We start from the raw sequence: 20,040 nt of genomic DNA, 5'->3' as shown, positions 1-20,040 counted from the left end.
TTTCTGTTTGGAAGTGACAGATGATTAACAGAGCACAGGTTTTATTTGAGTCCATGCAAGTTATGTGAATAAAAGTACAAATATGTGATCATGAAGATATGGGATAGTATGACGAGGGGCAGAAGCTCTTTGAGTCATCTATGATCCACTGTTTATTCCTTGATATTGCAAACTATCCTATTACTAGACAGCTCAGACTATGTCTCAAAAGCTTCTTTTCACTTGTGATTAGTTAATATGGCAAAGATTAAATGTATGTTTAATAACAAAGATTCCTACCTGTTCTTGAAAGCAATCGGTGTTTTATATATATCTGCAAACAGATTTACTCTGGTTTTTTTTTTTTTTTTTCCAGTTTTCCCTCTGCCTGACTTATCTGTTCTGCAGCTTCTGGTACTGTAGCGCCAAGCCAGACACATTTGGTTTCTTGTGGTACAAGTTGCTTACACTGAATATGGAAAATTGGAACTTAATCGTTTCAAGTTTTTAACAAAAAAGGGTTTTTCCTGCATTATTTACATTTAAATTCTTGGTAGCCATGCAAGAATTGTTCCAAAAAGCCCTTGAGCTTTCACTATAAAAGCTGTGTGTATTCTATAAAGATATACTGACACAAAATATTTTTACACTTCCCTAGAAAAACACCCTTTTAACAATTAAACCCAGAGAACTGTTCAAGCTCTTCTCCCTACCCAGAACCCCTACAAGGAGGATTTACCATTTTGGAATGAAGGGGTCTCTAAGCTACTTTAAACTGGGCGAAAATAGAAAGATGGAACATAAACAGAGAAAATATGCGGTATGTTCAGAGAGGGAGAACTTCCAACAAGTTACATTTTTTTTATACTTCTGTGGAGCAAAAAAACACAGATGAAGCTTCAGAGTTAGGTTGTTGCCTGTGGTGCAAATGTTGGTTATTTCAGGATGTAATTTGTGATTACAGCAAAGGGCCTATGCCAAAACAGGCTGCGCAATAGAAAATAGAGGGGAAGATTGCAGATGGGAGAGTGCGATGCTTTGAAGCATGGATTGAGTCAGCTTTTGGCTTAGTCCTTTACTTCAAACTCTCTCTGCAGTGTAGAACTAATCTATTAGTGTTTGACGTTACAACTATAACTGCTTCCCTGGAACCTTATGGGGACAGCTGATAAGTACTGCCTTTCTTTTATTTCCTCCTGTTACTAAAATGCACAAAAAACCCTTCCAACCAACTTTTCATAGTGGAAGGCTGCTTTGTGTGAAATATCTTAAGAAAAGTTCCTTCAAGTAGTATGTATGTGTGATCATTATGAGTTTACTCCAAGAATAACAACAAACTTTTTTGATTTGCTTCCTAGGCCAGTGGTACTTGGTGAAGGACTGACTGTTCGAGGCAGTTAGGGTCACAGTTGCCAAGCAGATGTATCTGCAGCTGACTGTGGCTTCTTTCTGTAAAGGTAGCTGTCAGCCCAATTAATACCCCCTGTATAATTTTAAGTAGGATCCTTAGTACCATATTAATGGAGCTCATAGTCATCCTAATAGAGTTTGTAACATTATTTCACTCAAGGAATCCATGCAGATCAGGAGCAAAAAAAACCCTGATTCCTCTTTCACTGTAGTAATAGCAAGTAAACAAGACGACTGGTTTATAAAAAATATTTTTTTCCTATGAATGCGATGTCATAGGTTTAATGACTTGAGACTCTACACTTAAAATTCATTTCAGAACATCAAATTCCTGTGAGGACAAAGAGTCTCTCTGCGTTATTACAATGTGGAACAGATGACCTTCTGATTTCCATTGTTTATAGCATAGGGTACGATTGATCTGCATATCTGCCACTGGAAGAAGTAAATGATACTGCCATTTACCTTCGTATTCAGTTTTCTCCTGAGAGAAGGGCGGGGGGGGTGGAATACAGAACATTCACAAGCACATAGAACCAAACCTGAGTATGTTTTAAACACTTAACAGTGCAGTAGAATTTGTAGATTAAAACCACAGGTAAAACATACTGTACTGACTCAGTGGAAAAGCGTTTTTGAAATTTCTCCTCATTGGGATCGGTCTTTCCTTCCTTCAGTGATATGGTGATGCAGAGAGATGTCCGATGTAAATACAGCTGGAGGCTGGCAGCATGGCAGGTAAATAGCGGCTGCCTTTATTTCTGAAGCATGTCGTGGCATTCAGCAACATTTCTACAATGCTTTATCTGCAGGCTTGCTGTATGTGTCTAGACCTAAATAAGATGGAAGAGGTAAGGAAATAGCGTACAGGACATCTGCTAGTCCCTGACACATTCTGTTTGGAGGTCAAAATAATTTACAGCACAGTAGGATTATAGATACAGCAGCTTTTATGAGCAGGGGGCTTTGTTCTGTGCCAGGTGCTCACACAGACTCTTCTGTGGCAATGGCATGAGAAAAAGCAGCTTGAGTGATCAGAAGCATTAGAGAAGCAGCACACCACACCAGCAAGTATACTGCTACTGGCCAGACCTCCCTATTCTCTAAAAGATCACACCCCAAAACTTTCCTTAAGAGGCCATGCCTTGTTGCGTTCCCTTCCTTTTCCCAGAGTAGTATCCCCAGATCTGGGGCCTAATTTCTGCCAAGCTTCTCCTCCCCAAATCCATATGCCCCTTTGTAAACCTGATCTGTTCCCACATGGTCCAGCAGAAATGAAAGTCCTCCATGTGGCTGGATTTGAGTCAGCTTCTCTGGCTTATATGGCAGGGAAGGTGGAGGAGAAAGTTATTCCAAAGAAGGTCAAAGTGCTAACCTGCTTCCACCTAAAGCAACGTCTGTTGCTCCCATACCAGGTCTCTTCATGCAGATTACTGTCTCAAAGAAATTTCTTCCCTGTCACAGAGAGCAATACTACAATACATGGAGACCAGAAAATATCCAGCCAGTTAAGCTTGCTATGCTTGAACTGCCCAACAGCCTCTGACAGCAAGGGTGGTTGCCATAGCTTGGTGTTTGGCATCAACCTGAGAGGGTTTGCCTGAGTTCTTGTCACCATTTGTTCACTGGGACAGAACAAGAGGTGGTGACTCTTCTGTCTAGTACTACACTCTAGCCTGGGACTTCGGGTTTTCTTGGTTTTTTTTTTTTGTTGATTTTTTTTTGTTGTGGGTGTTTTTTGTTTGGTTTTGGTTTTTGTTTGCTTCTTTGTTTTTTGTTTTTGTTTCTTTTTTTTGTCCCTGGTCTAAAAAGCTTCTGAGGGACTTGATGCTGGGCCACTCCTGCCCCACAGATGAATACCCCAAGGTTCTGGGTCACTTGGCTGTTCTTCAGTTGCGTTCATAGGTGCTTGTTATCAAAATACATTCATTCTGTTGAAGTAATTATTTTAAAAAAGGAAGAACACTCCCCTCCCCCCCAAAAAACCCTTTGACTAGTTTTCAGAAAAGTGTCTGAGAAGTTGGTGAGAAAGGATGGAGGCTAATGTATTTATCGATAGAGCTGGGATAAATGTTACCCCACAAAATTTTCATCTACTTGTATTGTTTGGTTTGCTAATTCAAAACTGTGTTTGCTCCAGTCAGTTACTAATTTAATTTGCAATACTGAGAAATAACAGTTTAAATAATTCGACTGAACAGAGATGATTTTGACCAGTAAGTATCCTCTGAGCTGGATACAAGATGAAAGCAACAGACTCTAATTTTGTTGAGCATATGAATCTAAAACCAAACCAAACCAAAACTGGGACTGTCAGTTTTCTGAACACTGAGGATCCCAGCGCCATGGTGCAAGGAGGTCTGGGGGCCGGGAGCAGCAGGGCCTCCCCATGACAGGGGTGTCGGGGCAGGGCCTGGCAGCTGGGGCCTGTCCCAGTGCCCCAGGCAGGGAGAGCAGGGTGGGCTGTGGGGGCCTGGGGCAGCCCCAGGCACCGGGCACCTCCCTGAGCCCAGGCTGGGATGCGGGCCTGCGGGGGACCCAGCTCGGCAGAGTCCACGGATGGGCACGGCAGGGCTGTGATGTGACGGGGTTGTGGCTCAGGCAGGGACCGAGCACGGGAGGGGAGTCTTAGCTGAGTGCAGCTCCCACAGAGGTGGGTCGGCCCGGGCCACAGGCTCCCTGTTGCACAGTGCTGTTGGGGAGCCTGCTCCCATGGCTCCAGTGGGATGGGGCTGCCCTGGGCTGTGCTGGCTCTGGGAATGCCCTGAGGCCCCATAGCCAAATGCCCATGAGGGAGGATGTGCTCAAAGCCCTTATACCTGGGAAGGAAATGCTGGTATTGACTTAACTGAGTGCTTGGCAGCAAGCACTTCCATCAATGCAGTTTTTGTGACTTTACACCCCGTCACACCGTGACATGGTGTTACACAGCATTCCCGTCTTGGGATTTGACTGAACTAATGGAACTGGCTTTAACATTAAAAGGCTGTGAGATCACTGCATAAATAACCTATGCTATTAGCCTCTGCTTATGTCAGACTGTCGCTTGAAGCAAGAAAAAAAAGAATGGGTATAAACATAACCTGGTATTTGAAGCCAATATTAAAAAATGTCAGCCTCAGCTGTATGCTGCTACTTTACTTGCACAGCTGAGACAGACATGATCCTTGTAAACAGAAATACCTCCTCAAACTGATACTGTGGTTTTTTGCTTGGGGGTAATTGTCCTATAGTTATTACTTAAACAGCAGAATTTCACACTGAAGAATGAAGCTGCACACATGGAAAGGTGTAATAACAACAATACTGTGTTTCTTCCTCCTTAAATGCAGTTTAGATTGTAACTCCACATCGAACAATGTACATCTTCAGCTCCGGCAGTGGTGGTCTTGCTGCTTCAGGGTTGTTAAACATTAGACCCAGGGACTTTCCTTTATTGTTGGAGATAACTTTAATCTATTCCATCTGATTTTCTGTTTAATTTATTGTATTTATAGAAGCCCACAACTTATAAGCCCCACATAATTCTTTGAACAACTTTCTGCTTTTGACAAAATATAAACCAGAGGTTTGCACCTGTCAGTTGCAGTTTGACACCGGGAAGCTCCTGACCTCCAAATATGGTAAGAGCAGAAATATAGAAACTTCTCTGGGATGGGAAAAGGGGCAGAGTGAAGTGGCAGATAATGTGGTTTATAACAAAAGAGGAGACTAGGAAATGATCGGATGTATTTGAACTTAAATCAACACATGAAGTAGAAATTTAAGAACTAGAAAAAAAAAAATAGGCGATAATAAATCTGAGTGAAAAGTTTGTTTTTCCAGAGGAAAAGCTGGAAATGTTTTAATGTTCTGTAACTTTGAAAAAGGGGTAGCCCCACTCTACACACAGTGACATGAATGAAGAACATGTTACAGCTTGAAATGTCTTAGTGTTGCTGGTTTGATGGTCTCAATGTTATTTTTTAAGCAGTTTTTGTGTAGTCCTCTCAGAAGTGAATTGCAGCAAACCCGCTCCTTAATTGATTCAATTTAAAAATGACAAATATTTCTTAACTGTGTAACCATCTAGGTCATTTGATTAGCCTGATGCTTCAATCAAGTCCATTCTAAAAACAGCATCAGTAACAGTAGGACTGACAGTGACAAGTGACATTTTTTTTGTCCTATAATTTGTCAGCATTTATTAATTTCTTTCTGCATATATCTCATGACAATACCAACTTTGAATTTTAATTTAGGTTCACCTCTAAGCTTTATTGGAGGCAAGGCATTGTACATAACATACTTAGTGTCCTGAAAGATACTCAAGTGAAAAACTCTCTAATGTTTCATCAAACAAGTTTCTTACAATTACAGTAGGGAAAAAAACATGTTAGTATGTAGAAAGTTGATGTATCTTCTCCAACTCCAGCTTTTATGATTGTGTGATTATTTTTTTTCTTTTTTCAATATGACAAGGTACTATGTGTGAAACCTGTGGGAAGCTTTGTCAGGCCCTTTTTGCCTTTAGCTTGAGTGCCCTGCTGGGGCCTGCAGATGGCCAGGCTGTGGCCAACCCCAATCTCTGTCCCCTGCCCGTCTTTCCTTGCTGGGGGCTGTGGGATGGGGCTGGTTGAAAATGGAGGGCACTGTATCACCCTGGTGGCCCTGCAGTCTGGTCCTGGGGTTTGAAGATCACTGCAGAAAAAGGCTATAAGAAAATATGTCCTGGTGAGTTGTGTTTAACTGATGTGGGAGGACAAGAAGAGCTGAGGAAGTTGATTGCCTGAGGTAGAAATGTTGGGAGTTAGAGACCTGGAAAGTGATGGGAAGGTAAAGAGAAGGTGAAGAAAACATAGGGAAGCAAAAGTTGTCTTTGTGAAATGGAAAATGCACTGGCTAGAATCGCATATAGTAGATCCTCTAGAGGGAAAATACTAAAATAAAGGAAGGTGAATTTAAATCCTAACAGTGAAGTATAGAAAGTTCTTACTGTACACTTGATGTGGGGAAAGAGAGAAAGGGGATGAATAGAGGTGAAGCTAATGCTGAGTGGAGAAAACTCAAATTTCTCTCCATGTACTGCTAAGCTAGTGGGGTTTTTTTTTTGTGATTATATCTTTAATTTGAAGATTTTACCTTTTATATTGTTAGAAATTTTGCTATAATTTGCTGATAAATTCTTTCTTGAAAAAAAAGAATTTTATGTATCAGGTGTCCCCCTCAAGAGATTCAATCACTCTCTTAAATATCGTTTGATTTAAAAAAAAATACAAAACAAAACCAAACCAAAATGCAGGCTGTTCAAAGGGTTTGAACATATGTGAGGCTTCACACAGGTACCTCATAGTGCCCCCGACTGAGGCTTCTGAAGCTGTGCAGGCACCTAGACCTACCATCCAGAAGCTGAAGACTTGTGGCATTGCATTATTTTTATTTTGTGTCTACCTCTGGAGAATATCTCATGCTTCAACACATAAATAAAACCTAAACTTTCACTTGTAAGTCAGGTTTGGCATTTTTTTCAAATTGCTCACAACTGCATCCAGTAAATATAGACAAGAGTCAGGATAATGGGTAGAGGAGAAAGTAGCTAACAGTGCCTCATGCTCTCTCATCTAGGGAGGTAAACTATTCTAGGACTAAAAAATAAAAGTACTGATCTAATGGGATTTGAAAGTGGTGGTCAACTATGTACAATTAATAACGATAAGAAGGAAAACATTTTAAAAAACCAGCAAGACAAGAGAATTATTGGATCTCTCTCTGGAAAGCTGCAGTGCTGGATAAACCCCAAAAGTCTGGGTGGCTAATTATTTTGTGAGTAATAATTTAGGTGCTAGATCAAATCTTGGGCTTGTAGCTTTTTCCATTAGGGAGATTCCCATTACTTCAACATTTATACTGATTTAGTCAGATCTATTAGGGTCTACTGTACTCTAAAGTATTCCTCAGACACAGAACAGCTGTATAAACTATATTACTGAGGATACAAACTACCACTTCATTTTCAAACTGAAAAATTCCCATCACTGAAGCTATGTACTTCTCAGCATCAGGCAGACTGGCTATCTCAGAGCAAATTCCCTTGCTAGGGCTGATCATAGGAATGAAACTTAATGTCTTTGTTGCTTTGTTTGGCTTTTGTTTTTAATTTTTTCTTGCAATGTTGGTTCTGTTCTGTCACACTAAAATTGTTGAAGAAAGTTGCAGGCAGAAACCAAGATGTACTTGTAATATTATTTCTTATTAAAAGTTAAGTTTATGCTTAGAAATATGAAGGAGATAATAAAAAACAGATTGCTAATGTGTATTATTTTGCTTGGTAGAATAAGATGACTTTACTACAGTAAATCCGAATTTTCTTTCTATATGTTATGATTTATTTGGGGTATCTTCCCATAATTAAACTAAATAGGCTATCATATAGGCAACATTTCTAGGATCACAAGGCCCTCATAAATCATCTAATCGCAAACCCTAATCGTTGTACTGACTTTATTCATGTTTCATGAAAATCTGTGATGTCAAAACAACCTAGCCTTATGATCCACATTCCAGTTACAAGCCTTTGTCCTCTTGCTTAATAAATGAAAACTCATATTTGTTTGCATCAGAAAGAAATCATCATGCCAAAACATGAAGTTTTAACCAGATAGGCTTTACAGGAACTGAGTTCTGTCCAGCTTAAATCATTATCAGAATTACTTTGTAGATAAACCTATCATTTTAAATAGATACTTAAGATAAAAAGATTTGAAGGCATATGTTGTTAACTTTATAAAGAACTTCTAAAATTCTTAAATTTTTTAATCTCTGTCTAGCAAGTACTTACGGAAGTATTTACCAAATTTTTGGCATAACTTTAACAGTTTGATTAAACTATCCATGGATAGTTGCCTTATGGGTATGCTGCTTAATGTTCAAATGCATTATTGTCCCCTTATGGTTTTCTTTATTTGTCAACTATCTTTGAAGAAGAAGTGCCGTCATCTTAAAAATTATGCTTTAAATATTTTAAAGAAAATAATCCCTCGATAAAATGGTTTTATTGCCCACCTCTCTTTAGTTTTAATGCCTTTTCCTATTTTTAATGTCTCTGATGGATGTAAGCATTTAAACAGAACTTAAATAAAGTAGCAACAGAACATCAGTAGTGTTTTTGCACTGGAACTTCAGAAATAAAAATCTCTCAAAACACCTTGTAGACTATTATTTTGTACCTTAGAATTATGTAGTGATTCCTCTCGTAGATCTAGTTCAAGGCACAACTATGTGCATCCAGGTACAGTAAGAAAAAGTGTGTATTGTCTTCAGGTCTTGCTCTGAAGTAAACAGAGATACCATGTAAAAATAACACACTCTGCAAGAATTAGATATTGCTCACAGCTTTGGCCCTTAAGCAGATTAGAAGCTGGAATTTGGTGGGGGGGGGAAAGTCACTTTTATGGTAACTATGGTGATTGTATTTCAAAGATGTGACAGCTAAAAAAAAAAAACAAAACCCCTGTATTCAGGGCAGTTGCTCTCTGTAAGACCAGTGTGGATTCTGAATCAGGTTAGTGGTTATTCAGACTTATTTACTGAAAAATTAGAGATCATACAATAAAATAAGCTTTGAGTTTTTTTAAAAAGAAATGATGTTACTTTAGAGCCCAAAATGCTTTATTAACAAGTTCAATTGCTCAGGTGGGGAAAAAAGTTATGAACACATTTCCTATAAATGTTTATATGTCATCTGTCCATACCCCCGCCCCCCCACCTCTTTCCCCTGAGCAGAAATATGGGCATCTATTCTGGTCAAATTTCAGACTGTTTCTTCTCATAGGAAAACTATTGATTTCAGGAATAAGAATCAGAAGTGAGTAGCACATTGCCTAGCACACGTGTCATATTAAGATTTGCACACAAATGTTTTTTTTTAAGATGTTCAACCCTGCCTTCTGGAGTAAGAGCCCACCTCTTCTAATACTACTAGGAATACAGCAGGATGTCCAGGACAAGAGAGCTATTCTTTAGTTTGTTCAGTTTTGTATCTCCATGGAAGTTTTTTACACCCTGAAGCTCTCCCAAGTGCTGTATAGATTTTAGTCATTTGAGGCTCGGAGGCAGATCTGGCTGATTCTTCTAAAAGTCATTGATCTGCAGTTTCCATGAGCATGTTTGCAGAGACATGAGCAAGGCCTAAAATTACCGTTAGTGCTTTTCTTGATTTTTTTTTTTTTTTTTCAATAATGTATTTGCTAGTAGGAAAGCATGGAGCAAAAGGTCAAAGTGCCTTCAGTGTGTGAAAAAATATTCTTCTACCCTTGACTTCTGGATAGAGAAGGGGACCATTTCAAGCTCTCCAGTAACATGTACACAGAAAACTCCTATTGATTTATCTAGGTTTTTATCACAGCCCATGTAAAAGACGACTTGTTTCTCAGTAACTTAATGCTAAAGTTTCCTTTAATATTAAATGTCAAAGTTGTGAGTTCATATGATGGCAGGATAATTCAGATTGGAAGGGATCCATGGAAGTGTCTAGTTCAACCTCCTGCTCAAAACATGGTCAGTCATGAGGCCACATTAGGTTGCTCTGGATTTTATCCAGACAGGCGCAAACTGCTCTGCTCTCTGACATCCTTATCCTGAAAATTTTCTCGTCTGGTCTGAACCTCTCTTTCAGCTTACTCCTGTGCATTGCTGTGAAGAGTTTGGCTCTACCTCCTGAATGGCTGTGGGCACTGGTAAATTGCTGATAGATTTCCCTGAAACCAGCTCTTCTCTAGGCTGAACAAACTTCAGTCCCTCAGCTTCTTCTTACAGGGCCAAGTGTTGCAGTCCCTGACCAACCACCACTGAACCTTGATGAACTTTGTCGATGTTTGCACCAGTTTGTCAATGTCTGTCTTTTACTACAGGGGCCAAAACTAGACACATTCTCCAGTTGTGGTCTATCAAGTGCTCAGTCGAGAAAGGATCATCTTTTCACTCAGTCTGCCAGCTGTACTCCTATTAATACAGCTGAGGATGTTGTTGAACATTTTTGCTGCCAGAATATCCTTCTGGCTCATGGCCAAGTCCTTTTCTTAGAGCTGCTTCCAGCCCGGCAGTGCCCAGGAAGGAGGTCCTTCTTTCCAGGGCTTTGTATTTGCTCTTGCTTAATTTCATAAGGTCTATGTTGCCTCATTCTTCCAGCCTGTCTAGGTCTCTCTGCACAGTAACCCTGCTCTCAAGTGTATTGACTGGTTCCTCAAGCTGGTGTTGTCTGCAGATTTGATGAGAGTGCACTCTTGCATCTTCCAAGTAATTGATAAAGGTATTAAACAGGACAGGGCAACACTACAGACTCCTGCAATACTTGTCACAGGTATCCAGGTAGAGTACTATCCACTAACTACTACCTTTTGGACCTGCTCATTCAAGCATTTTTTTAATCCTTCTGCTTGTCCACCCATTCAGGCCGTAACATTCTGAATATTGTAGGAAATAGTGTTGAAAGCCTCCCATAAAATATATCCAGAAAACATGGCTTTCATGTAAAAAGCCATTTTGTCCCAGTTCAATATGACTTAAGATATAAATTCAGGTTTTGATATTTCTTAGTTAATACTTTATTTGGTTTTATATATCACAGTGTGTTTAAAAAGTAAGAAAGGTGACCTGGCTCAGAAAACCTTAATAAAGCTAAGTCATGTGAGGTTGTGATACAAGAACAAGAAATGTTCAGATGGTGTCAATGCCTGCTGTAGAAGAGCTACAGTGTGGGCTTTCCAGTCAATTCATGAGACTCTTCTTATGTGGAGCTAGGAATCCTTCAAGGTTATAGTGGAAGATCACATAAATGTAACAAATGTAATTCATCTTAGTTGGCTGTTGTGTTCTCAGGAAGTGGGGCGGAGAGGAAATGTAAGAAGAAACAAATACAAGTAGGCCAAATTATGACCTGCTCTAAGTAGGTACAGGTCCATTGGCTTTCCTAGCTTTGTACCATTCTTCTGTTTGACCTTTGGAGGTATAGTTTATCCAAAGAGGAAACAATCCTAAAGTTCTATTTAGCTGCAATTCAAATTATCTTGGTACCTACTCTTAAAAAAGATCATTTTGGACACCTTCCAGAGTCATCTGGGCAGGATGCTGGGCCATCTTGTTTAGACTCTGCTCTTCCTAGAAAGGTTGGACTAGATGATCCCTGACGTCCCTTCCAACCTGTGATTCTGTGATTTTAGTGGTGAAATAAAACAGCAAAATTATATTGTGCCTTGCAATTTTCCCCTTTCTGTGGCTGTCTTTTCTGATGAGTTATCTAGATAAGACTAATTACTGTCCTTTCTTTCTATTTTCTTAATACACCCCATTTTTCCAAATTAATTGCAGTAATGCGTTCAAATCTATCCAAGAGACTTGCAACCAAGAGTGAAACTTACATTAGGAGCAGCAGTGAAGTTTGCAGTTGGAACAGCTGCTTTCCTCCTGCTTTCTTGACTATGATTAGGGATTGGTTTTTTTTTCTACAAGAGAGAATGACTGTAGCCAGTTTAGTGGTTTGTTTTTTAATGGGGCAAGCATTTGTACATAAGACTCTTCCACATGTCAGACCCCAATGTTGGCAACATCTGTGCGTGATGGAGTAAATGTTCGCACAAAGGTCTGTCTAGTTGCCAGTAAGAGATGAGACTGAACAGAAAAGTGTTTCTCGTTACTTAATTTGACAGTAGTAATTTTAAGCTTTCATCTCTGGAGCAAGTGTGGCTGGGCTAGGATCTGCCTTTTTTCCAACCATGCTATTTGAGGCTTTTCCTGTCTGGACCCCTAAGTATCCAATTATTTGAACACAGAGAGCAGGGGAGGCTGTCTTGCTGACTTTGTAGGAAGGACATTCTGCAATCTGATGAGAGATTCAGCTTCCCATCTCTGCTCTCAGTCAGGCATAGATCTAACCCCTCGGCAGCTAGGCTTTTTGGGGAGCCCTCTAAAATAGCTTAACCAGGTTCTTTACATTTCTCTTTTCTCTCTTAATCTATGTAACAAATATCTTCATTTAAATTGCTTCCCCTGCAAAACCAGTTCCTTGTTCCTCAGCTCCCCTGGGAAAAAATAAAGAGAATATTGCCAACAACTGTGGCAGTTACCTCCTTTCTTTTACTTCATAAAACAGGTGCAAGAGCAAGGGAAGTGTTAATATCAGAAAAATACTGTTATTAAATAGCTCAGAGTAGAAAGGCAGCTTTAATTTTTCAGCCCTGTGCTCAGAAAATTTCCATGTTCATTTTAATACTCTGCAATTCTTGAAGCATATGAGTTTTGTGCTGAAATACATTTTTCTTCCTCTTTCTGTCAGGCTTCCTCATAAATTCTTCAGTGGACAGAAGAATTTGGATGCATAAAGGAATACTCTGCCTTCATTATATCCAATGCATAATTGGTAGGACCTCTTCTATTATTTTTTTTTTTGTTACTTAAATGTAATATTTTATGAGCAAATCATAAACCCTGAAGTTACTGGGGGTATAAAACTGCATTCTTTCCTAGATCATCTCTTAGCTGTGATATAATAGAAACAAAGGAAAATACTATTATATCAGTTTTGGTGGGACTAACAGAGCACACGTCGGCCCTGTTAAACTTCTGCTGTAGAAAACTGATCTCTGGTATGTCGAGTTGCTTTGGAATAGTTCACAGGTCCAAGGAACAAATAGCAGCAAATGCTAGCAAATGTGACATGCTTCTCTGTGCTTAGCATAAGACTGAGCTCAGTTAAAAAATAAAAAAAAATGTTGATCTGAAAGGAAACAACTCAAATTCAGTTCTGGATTACTGCATGGTTGCACCAGTGTAAGTGAGGAGAGAATTTATTTGAATGTCAGCTAGGTTTATGCTGTCTTCTGAAAGGTCCACAGAGTGAACATTACCACCTAGTGGTTGACAGTACTGAACAGAATTACACACTACTGCATGTAGACCAGCTATTTGCTTTTAAGTCTGCCTGTCGTGTGCAGAGGCTTAAAGATCTGAAAGCAGAGACCTGTTGGGTTTCTGTTCAGTTTAAGTCCCGAAGTATTGCATCACCCTAGGTAAATATCTTCATCAAGAAAACACAGAACAAAGGAAAAGTAAACTTGTAGTTATGAACAGAAATCCATTTGCCTCAGATTAATTACAATAACATAACTACTACTGTACAGCAGATGTGTAGTGCTGCTAAGTAGCTTCTGCCCTAAAGGTGAAACAGCTGCAGCCAGTGTTCTGCCTGGCGAGAACAGACAACATCTCTGCTGAGGGGCTGGCAGACCTTAACATGACTAATAGAAGCACAGGAACTGAATTTGTTTCATTTGTCCTTTGCCAAAATGTTGGTTAAAAACAGGAATTAGTTTTTAACTTATTTGATAAAGTGGAGCCATTTATTCAAATGTATAAGCATGTTTTTGATTCCCTAAAAACCAAAATCTTTAAGAGTAATTTATTTTCTGCTGACAATGCACTCCTGTTACTTGCTACTAAACAGTATGATGTATCAGCTTATTCAAAAGGCAAGAAATTTGGTGAGCTTTGAGTCTCTGAAACAGCTCATGTATTTGTAGTTATATTTAAGTTCTCCATGTATTCCTAACATCCTGGGGGGAAAAACCTAGTAACTTGTTTCCATTTCATTTGAAGAATCAAAGCAATTATGCAAAGGGAATGTTATTCCTCTTGGTATGCTTTATCATCCCTCCAACTTCCGATAAGAGGCAAAAAAAAGCAGCGTATTAAGGAAAGGGTTTTAAAGAATTTTTTTTTTCTAGGGTTTTGGGTTTTTTTTTTGCATATATGAGGAAACTCTTCTTTTGCTATTAAATTCTTTGAAAAAATAATCAGGAAATTTAGATGAAAACTTTCAATGCTGGGATTGGATTTTTTCTAAGTTTAAGCTGTGATATTCACTGCAGATATTATCATTAATATGATAATTTTTGCAGATAATTGATTTTCAGGGATCACCAGAAAATAATTTGACTAAGGCTGCCTTGAGTAGGCAGCAGCCTGAAAAGTAGTTTGCATGGTTTTTTGTCTTTGAAGACAAGGAACACCTACTGTAACTTTGCTCCCTGCTGCTTCTACCAGATTTTGCCTACATCCCCACAGTGTCTGGAGTCACTGGGACCCTAGTAAATAAACTGGTAAGGACAGCTAGTTAAGTACAGGTAATTCTGGCAAGAGGACCAAGCTAGAAGCTGAAGTGGAAAAACATTTTGTCAACAAGTGTGAACAGTGGATCAGAAACTGGGATAAAAATATCTCTGTCCAATCCTATATCTGTATGTGTATGCTTAAACCAGGAAGAGTAAGGCTTGAGATTGCGATTGATTCAAGACAGGAAAATGAAGCAAAATATTCATTATGATTACTAAAACCAATTCTACTTACAACTTTATGTAGTTCCATGCTGTTAGCGTAGTTTTCAAAATATCTTATTCTAAGTTTATGGGTTTTATTTTCTCACGGACCAATTTTAAACCTTTTGCATACTGTAAATGCTCTAAATTGTAATTGAGACTTTTCTGTTGTATAGTACAAATACAAGTATTTCCTCTTGAGAAGATCCTAGATCTACTCAAACATCTTTGAATATATGTACCAGGATAATGTAAAGGTAAAATACCTGGAGTTTTGACAATGAAATCTGAAGCAATTGTATTTCTATGGTAAAATGAAACTTAAAGTGACTACAAATACTCAAGGGACTTTCTAAGTATATAAAAGAGGAGGAGGGGAATAGCTTTTAAGCAATTACAAAGTTGCTTTATCAGAAGAGCTGATACCACATCGTGTCTTGTTAGAAAGTTAAACCTCTCAGAACTGATCTCAGCTGTGCTTTGTAGTGGAAAGGACTATACAAATGAAATCCAACTGCTTGCAAAGGAGGCTCTGTAGCAACTGATGCCAAGTTTGTCTTTTTAGGTGTTGATAGTTGTTCAAGATTCTACTTATAAAGAAAGCATTGGCTTATAAACTCCAGAGATCATTATCTATTCTGTATGAAACGGGAGATGACGTTGTTGCTTCCTGAGGGCAACATTCCAGTGGTGGTAGATGGCTGGGGGGGGAATGGGACAAAGTCAAGAACTAATTTTTTTTTTAGTCAAACTGTATAGTGTTCAAATACGAATTTTCTTAATCTGCCCACCACCACCTCGTGTTGTCCACACTCCCCTGCCCCCAAAGAGAGGAGACCTGCAAGATCTGTTTGGAAACTCTAGATATTTTTCATTCTGCATTTAGCTGAGCCTCTGTTTAAAGCCAAAAGGCTAGCAACATGCTTACAAACTTAGGTATTTTTTTATAACAATCATTTGTAGAGATAAATACCACAAAAATAAGTATATGGCAGTATATTTATTACTGCACAAAATGCCTTCCGGGAGTCCAGAAACTAATTTTCTATCTATAGAAGAAAGAAGGCTGAGAAAACTGTTTAAAGAGCTAGCATTAAATGAAACTCTGATGAACCCACTATTCACTCAGACATTGAAAATATAGTTCTGGCTAGCCATTTATTATAAACCTTTCTTCAAAAATAATTGCCAAAGCTTTATTATTTTAACATTTCTCAGTGGCCAAGGAAAGTAGTTGCTGTAACTGCTTAAGAGACAGCTAGAAGCCTATGAATAACCCTCATTACTGAAGGAAAAACTTCTTGAATGTATGAGCCAATAAACTGTTAATCAAAGAGGTCACCTGTTTTTCCTGATGGCGGATTCTTTATATAAATGGCTACAGCAAGGGCAAAAAGGTAGCAGTTGCAGAAAAATCCAATGTTTAAAGAGTTCAAGGTGATGGATGGTCTAGTAGTACAAGGCTTCTTGTATTGAGATTGGCAATGTTTATTGAGGACTTTATTGTTATTAGCTAAATAATTAAGTACCTGTAATAGAAAATCAGCTTTATTCAGTGAAAGAAAGAGTGACTACAAAGGTCACTTTTTATGCATGAGAAAACAATGAAACTCTTTCTGGTATAGAGGCACCCTGTCTTCAGATGTAGATGCATCCTAGCTTCACTAGAATGTATTCAGTTTATGCTTTGTTGACTCCTACAGGATTTGAGCACATCTTAAGCAGCTACCTGTTGCTGTACTGAATTTCAGCTGGTGACAGGCTGTTTGTAAAATCACCTTTGTGGTTTCATCTATATTAATGCTGATGGTCCACTCCTTTCCACTGTGAGGTCTCAGTGGGTGTACCGACAAGGGGTCCCTAGTCATCTTGTGTGTGTGTGTAAGAATTCCCTGCTGTCTTTGGATTTTAAGTGGAGTAGTATCTGTTTTTAACCAAATTTCAGTTATGTTTTGGCAGTTATCTGGTGGCTGTATTTTTTGGTAGGGTTCCTCCACACCAAATTCTTCAAGTAAATCCCTCTTAATTCTCCTCTTACTTTTTATGCTCTTCTTTTGTGCTGTGGGTTGGACATCAAGGCTGACATTTTCTAAAATACTTCAGGACCTCTGTGTCCTTCACATTGATTTTCCTTATTTGTGGTCAGTGTGTTCCTTCCTTATGCCCTATCAACAGTTCTTGGCCCAGGCAATTACAGGTCCCCTCACCTTAGGAAATACTATTTCAAACTTAACCTCAACAGTTTGAAATGAAACCGTATTTTTTTACTAAGTTAATTTAAAAATGATTCAGGGACAGGTGGTAGAAATGGAGGGATAGAAGAAGGTATAGGAAAAAAAACCCAGAGTTAACACTTTCCCTAGATGCAGTGAACTTTGTAGGCCTCAACTTCAATAGTAACCTTTGAGTGGGAGTTAATCATGGGCCAATAATTAAGGAAAATATCTATGGTGTTCATTCTCACAAAATTTAGGAATTACTAATAATGTTATTAATTGGTATGGAAAAATGTACATGGGCAGGGAGTGTTTATTAGGATGTTGTCTTCCTTCTGTAATACCTTTATTGTATTATCCTTCAAAGAGACTATTTGAGTGAATAATTAAAAAGTTTCCTTGATTTGTTTCCAAAATTCTTATGGACCATGTGGTAGTAAGTGCAGTACAGGGTTTCCCCATCAACAAACAATCCCTTTATTGTAACAATTGATTAATATGATTAGTCGTGACTAATGCGATTACTCCGTCCATCAGAAAACTTTGGTGGTGTTAGTAACCTAGAAGTTAGCTGTTACCAAGTACTGCAAAGGGAAAGGATTTATTTTATTTTGTGTGTTCAGCATGTAAGAACCTAAGCTTGGTACCTCAGAGTATTTCCTTGAAGTCAAATCAGATTTCATCTATGTAAACACACACACACTTGCACGCATGCACACGTATCCTTTGCTGAAAGGAACTATGATATAGGCACAGAAATAGGAAGTATATGAATTTACTGGTAGAGTTAAAAATATTCACTAAGATAAACCTCATCTTAGTTACTTGAAAGTGCTTTTCTGAACTGAAATTTGCAATGCAAGACTGCTTTTGCAAAATTGAAATTATTTTTGCAAAGTAGCATAAAGCATGGCTGATTACTAATTTAGGATGCAAAATTATACTTATGGTACATTTGGTTGAAATTCCTTGCAAAATTTTTTATGCTTTTTTTGGCCTTTTATAATTTATGACTGAAGGCTGCTGTATTTTATAACAGGACTCTGATGAAATTATTTAAACAAAGAATTATGATGACTGCTGCAGCATCCACTGATGTAATAATCATACTGTTGTTGTCAGTAATGTGACTAAAAACTGAGGTAGTGGCATGTCGTGTTTATATGTGCTATAGCTGATTAACAACTGCTGTTCTTTGTTAAGTAACACCATGAATTCCATTAGTTAGTACCCACTGGAGAGTAAAGCAAGCAGGATCTAGCTCTTGGAGATCTGTGGATCTGTACCTTGGGCTTTTGCCAATATTATTTAATTGAAAGGAAGACTATAATTTTATCTTAGTCTTTTGAATGCCAATGTGCGCTTGCAGCTTTGTTAACCCACTTTTTTCTGAATCTCAATGAAGCATTCTTGCATAAATAAAACACACAATTATAAAATAAATTATGCACAAGAGGTATTTTATGAAACTAAATAAGGAATAACAAATTGGACTGGATTGCTGGCCATATATAGCTTTGTTTTCTGAAGTACCAGAAAGAAAAAGTAATGTATCTGAGATAGTGTGCTAATAGACTTGCCAGAAACAACATGAAGAGAAAGGTGAGATGGCAAATAAAACAGAAAAACTTATCTGAGTAGTCAATGTTCTTGAATATTCTTGTTTTCAGAAGGACTAAAATGGAACATGGAAATTTAATATTAAGCCAAATCCTGTTCCTCTGTTGTTTGGAAGAATTTGCCTTGAACAAGCGACAGCTTTGGTAGCAATAACAAGCCTGTCATGGGACAGACCCTTTATGGTATATTACTTGCCCAGATATCAGCTCATTACTGGACACTTGAAGGACCTCCTCAGCTATTCCGTTCCTTTACTTGATAATTAGAAGACCACCAGATGACCCTAGCTGAAATAATTGGTACGGCATAACTAAATAAAAAGAAAAAAAAAATAAAGGGAGCAGGGAAGGAATGTAGTGAAATATGGAACATAGGTGTCATTCTTGCTCCCATTAGTTTTTAGGCCTACTTCAGTTCCTGAGGACAGAAGTGTCAGATCCATTTGATCTTAACAGGTCAGATAAATGCTTTTTGCAGATTTAGTATAGCCATTGAAGTCGACCACGTGATATGAATCCCACCCTCTGCTGAGCCGCTTTAGGGGACTGTAAGGGCACATGAATCCATGAGAGCTCAAGGTCAGTGGGGTAGTTCAGGTCACAGTGATCTGGGTGAACCCATCTGGTTCTGAATAAAGTGATGTGTCATTGTTTTGTAATCCCCTGGCACAGATTAGCGGTGGGGTGTTTAAAGATTTGTGAGTGGTAACTTTTTAAATTGTTGCAATTGCCTCCAAAATGATCTTCTCCAGAGCTTTAAACATTCCCTTAGAGCACAGTTTTAACTCAGTCACTTCAAAAAGTTTCTCCTCTCCTTCCTTACCCCTTTTTTTTTTTTTTTTTTGACCCCTTTCCATCATAGGAGTCAATCCAGGTTTGTAAAAATGGTATTTCTTTGTACACCACATAGCACTTGCCTGGTACCAACCTAGCACATTGGCACCAAGACACAGCATTCAGCCTTGCTTATGAAGATGGGCTTTCTAACCTGAATGTCTTGTTTAATTAAATCAAAGGTAAATTAAATGTGCACCATATCTTTTTCTGTTTGTATCTACAACAAGAAGAGAACAGTAGAGGCTTTTGTAGAGTTTGGTTAAGAGTTTTAGCACATGGTAACATAAACTGTGTAAATCCAGGTTCAATATTAGCAAAACTGGAATTACTGTGTGTATTGCATTTTCAGTCCATCATCATGATTTATGTCAATACATAAAAAAGCCTCCATCCCTTGAAATTGTCAGCTACTTGTCAAATTGAGTAGTAAATGAAATGGGGGGGAAGTAAATGTGGCAGATAAAATTAATAAAAATATCTTTATAGCAGCACAGATCAAAGATTGTAGGCCAGAGGATATACAAACACCAGTGAAGGTTTTTGTCATATACATGGGAAGGCTGAGACATCTTGGGTTTGTTCAGCCTGGACCAGAGAAGATGGGGGATCTTAACAACACTTGTCAATATCTGA

The 20,040-nt window shown here is 38.5% G+C and overlaps 1 protein-coding gene across 14 annotated transcripts in view; it reads left to right on the top strand.

Moving 5' to 3' along the window:
* POU1F1 (POU class 1 homeobox 1) overlaps positions 1 to 20,040 on the top strand; it is a 146,337-nt gene that overhangs the window by 57,337 nt on the left and 68,960 nt on the right. For 13 of the 14 annotated variants that reach the window (XM_075102374.1, XM_075102414.1, XM_075102354.1 and 10 more), the window contains one exon: positions 12,698 to 12,781. In XM_075102374.1, the coding sequence (XP_074958475.1) occupies positions 12,736 to 12,781 (46 nt within the window). In that variant the 5' untranslated portion in view covers positions 12,698 to 12,735. Of the gene's footprint in view, positions 1 to 355; positions 394 to 12,697; positions 12,782 to 20,040 lie in introns of those variants that run through there. The other variant, XM_075102346.1, reaches the window with a different exon arrangement.

The sequence above is a fragment of the Phalacrocorax aristotelis genome, chromosome 1, assembly GCF_949628215.1.
Source record: "Phalacrocorax aristotelis chromosome 1, bGulAri2.1, whole genome shotgun sequence".
Classification (NCBI taxonomy): domain Eukaryota; kingdom Metazoa; phylum Chordata; class Aves; order Suliformes; family Phalacrocoracidae; genus Phalacrocorax; species Phalacrocorax aristotelis.
This window is presented reverse-complemented; position numbering and strand designations above follow the sequence as displayed.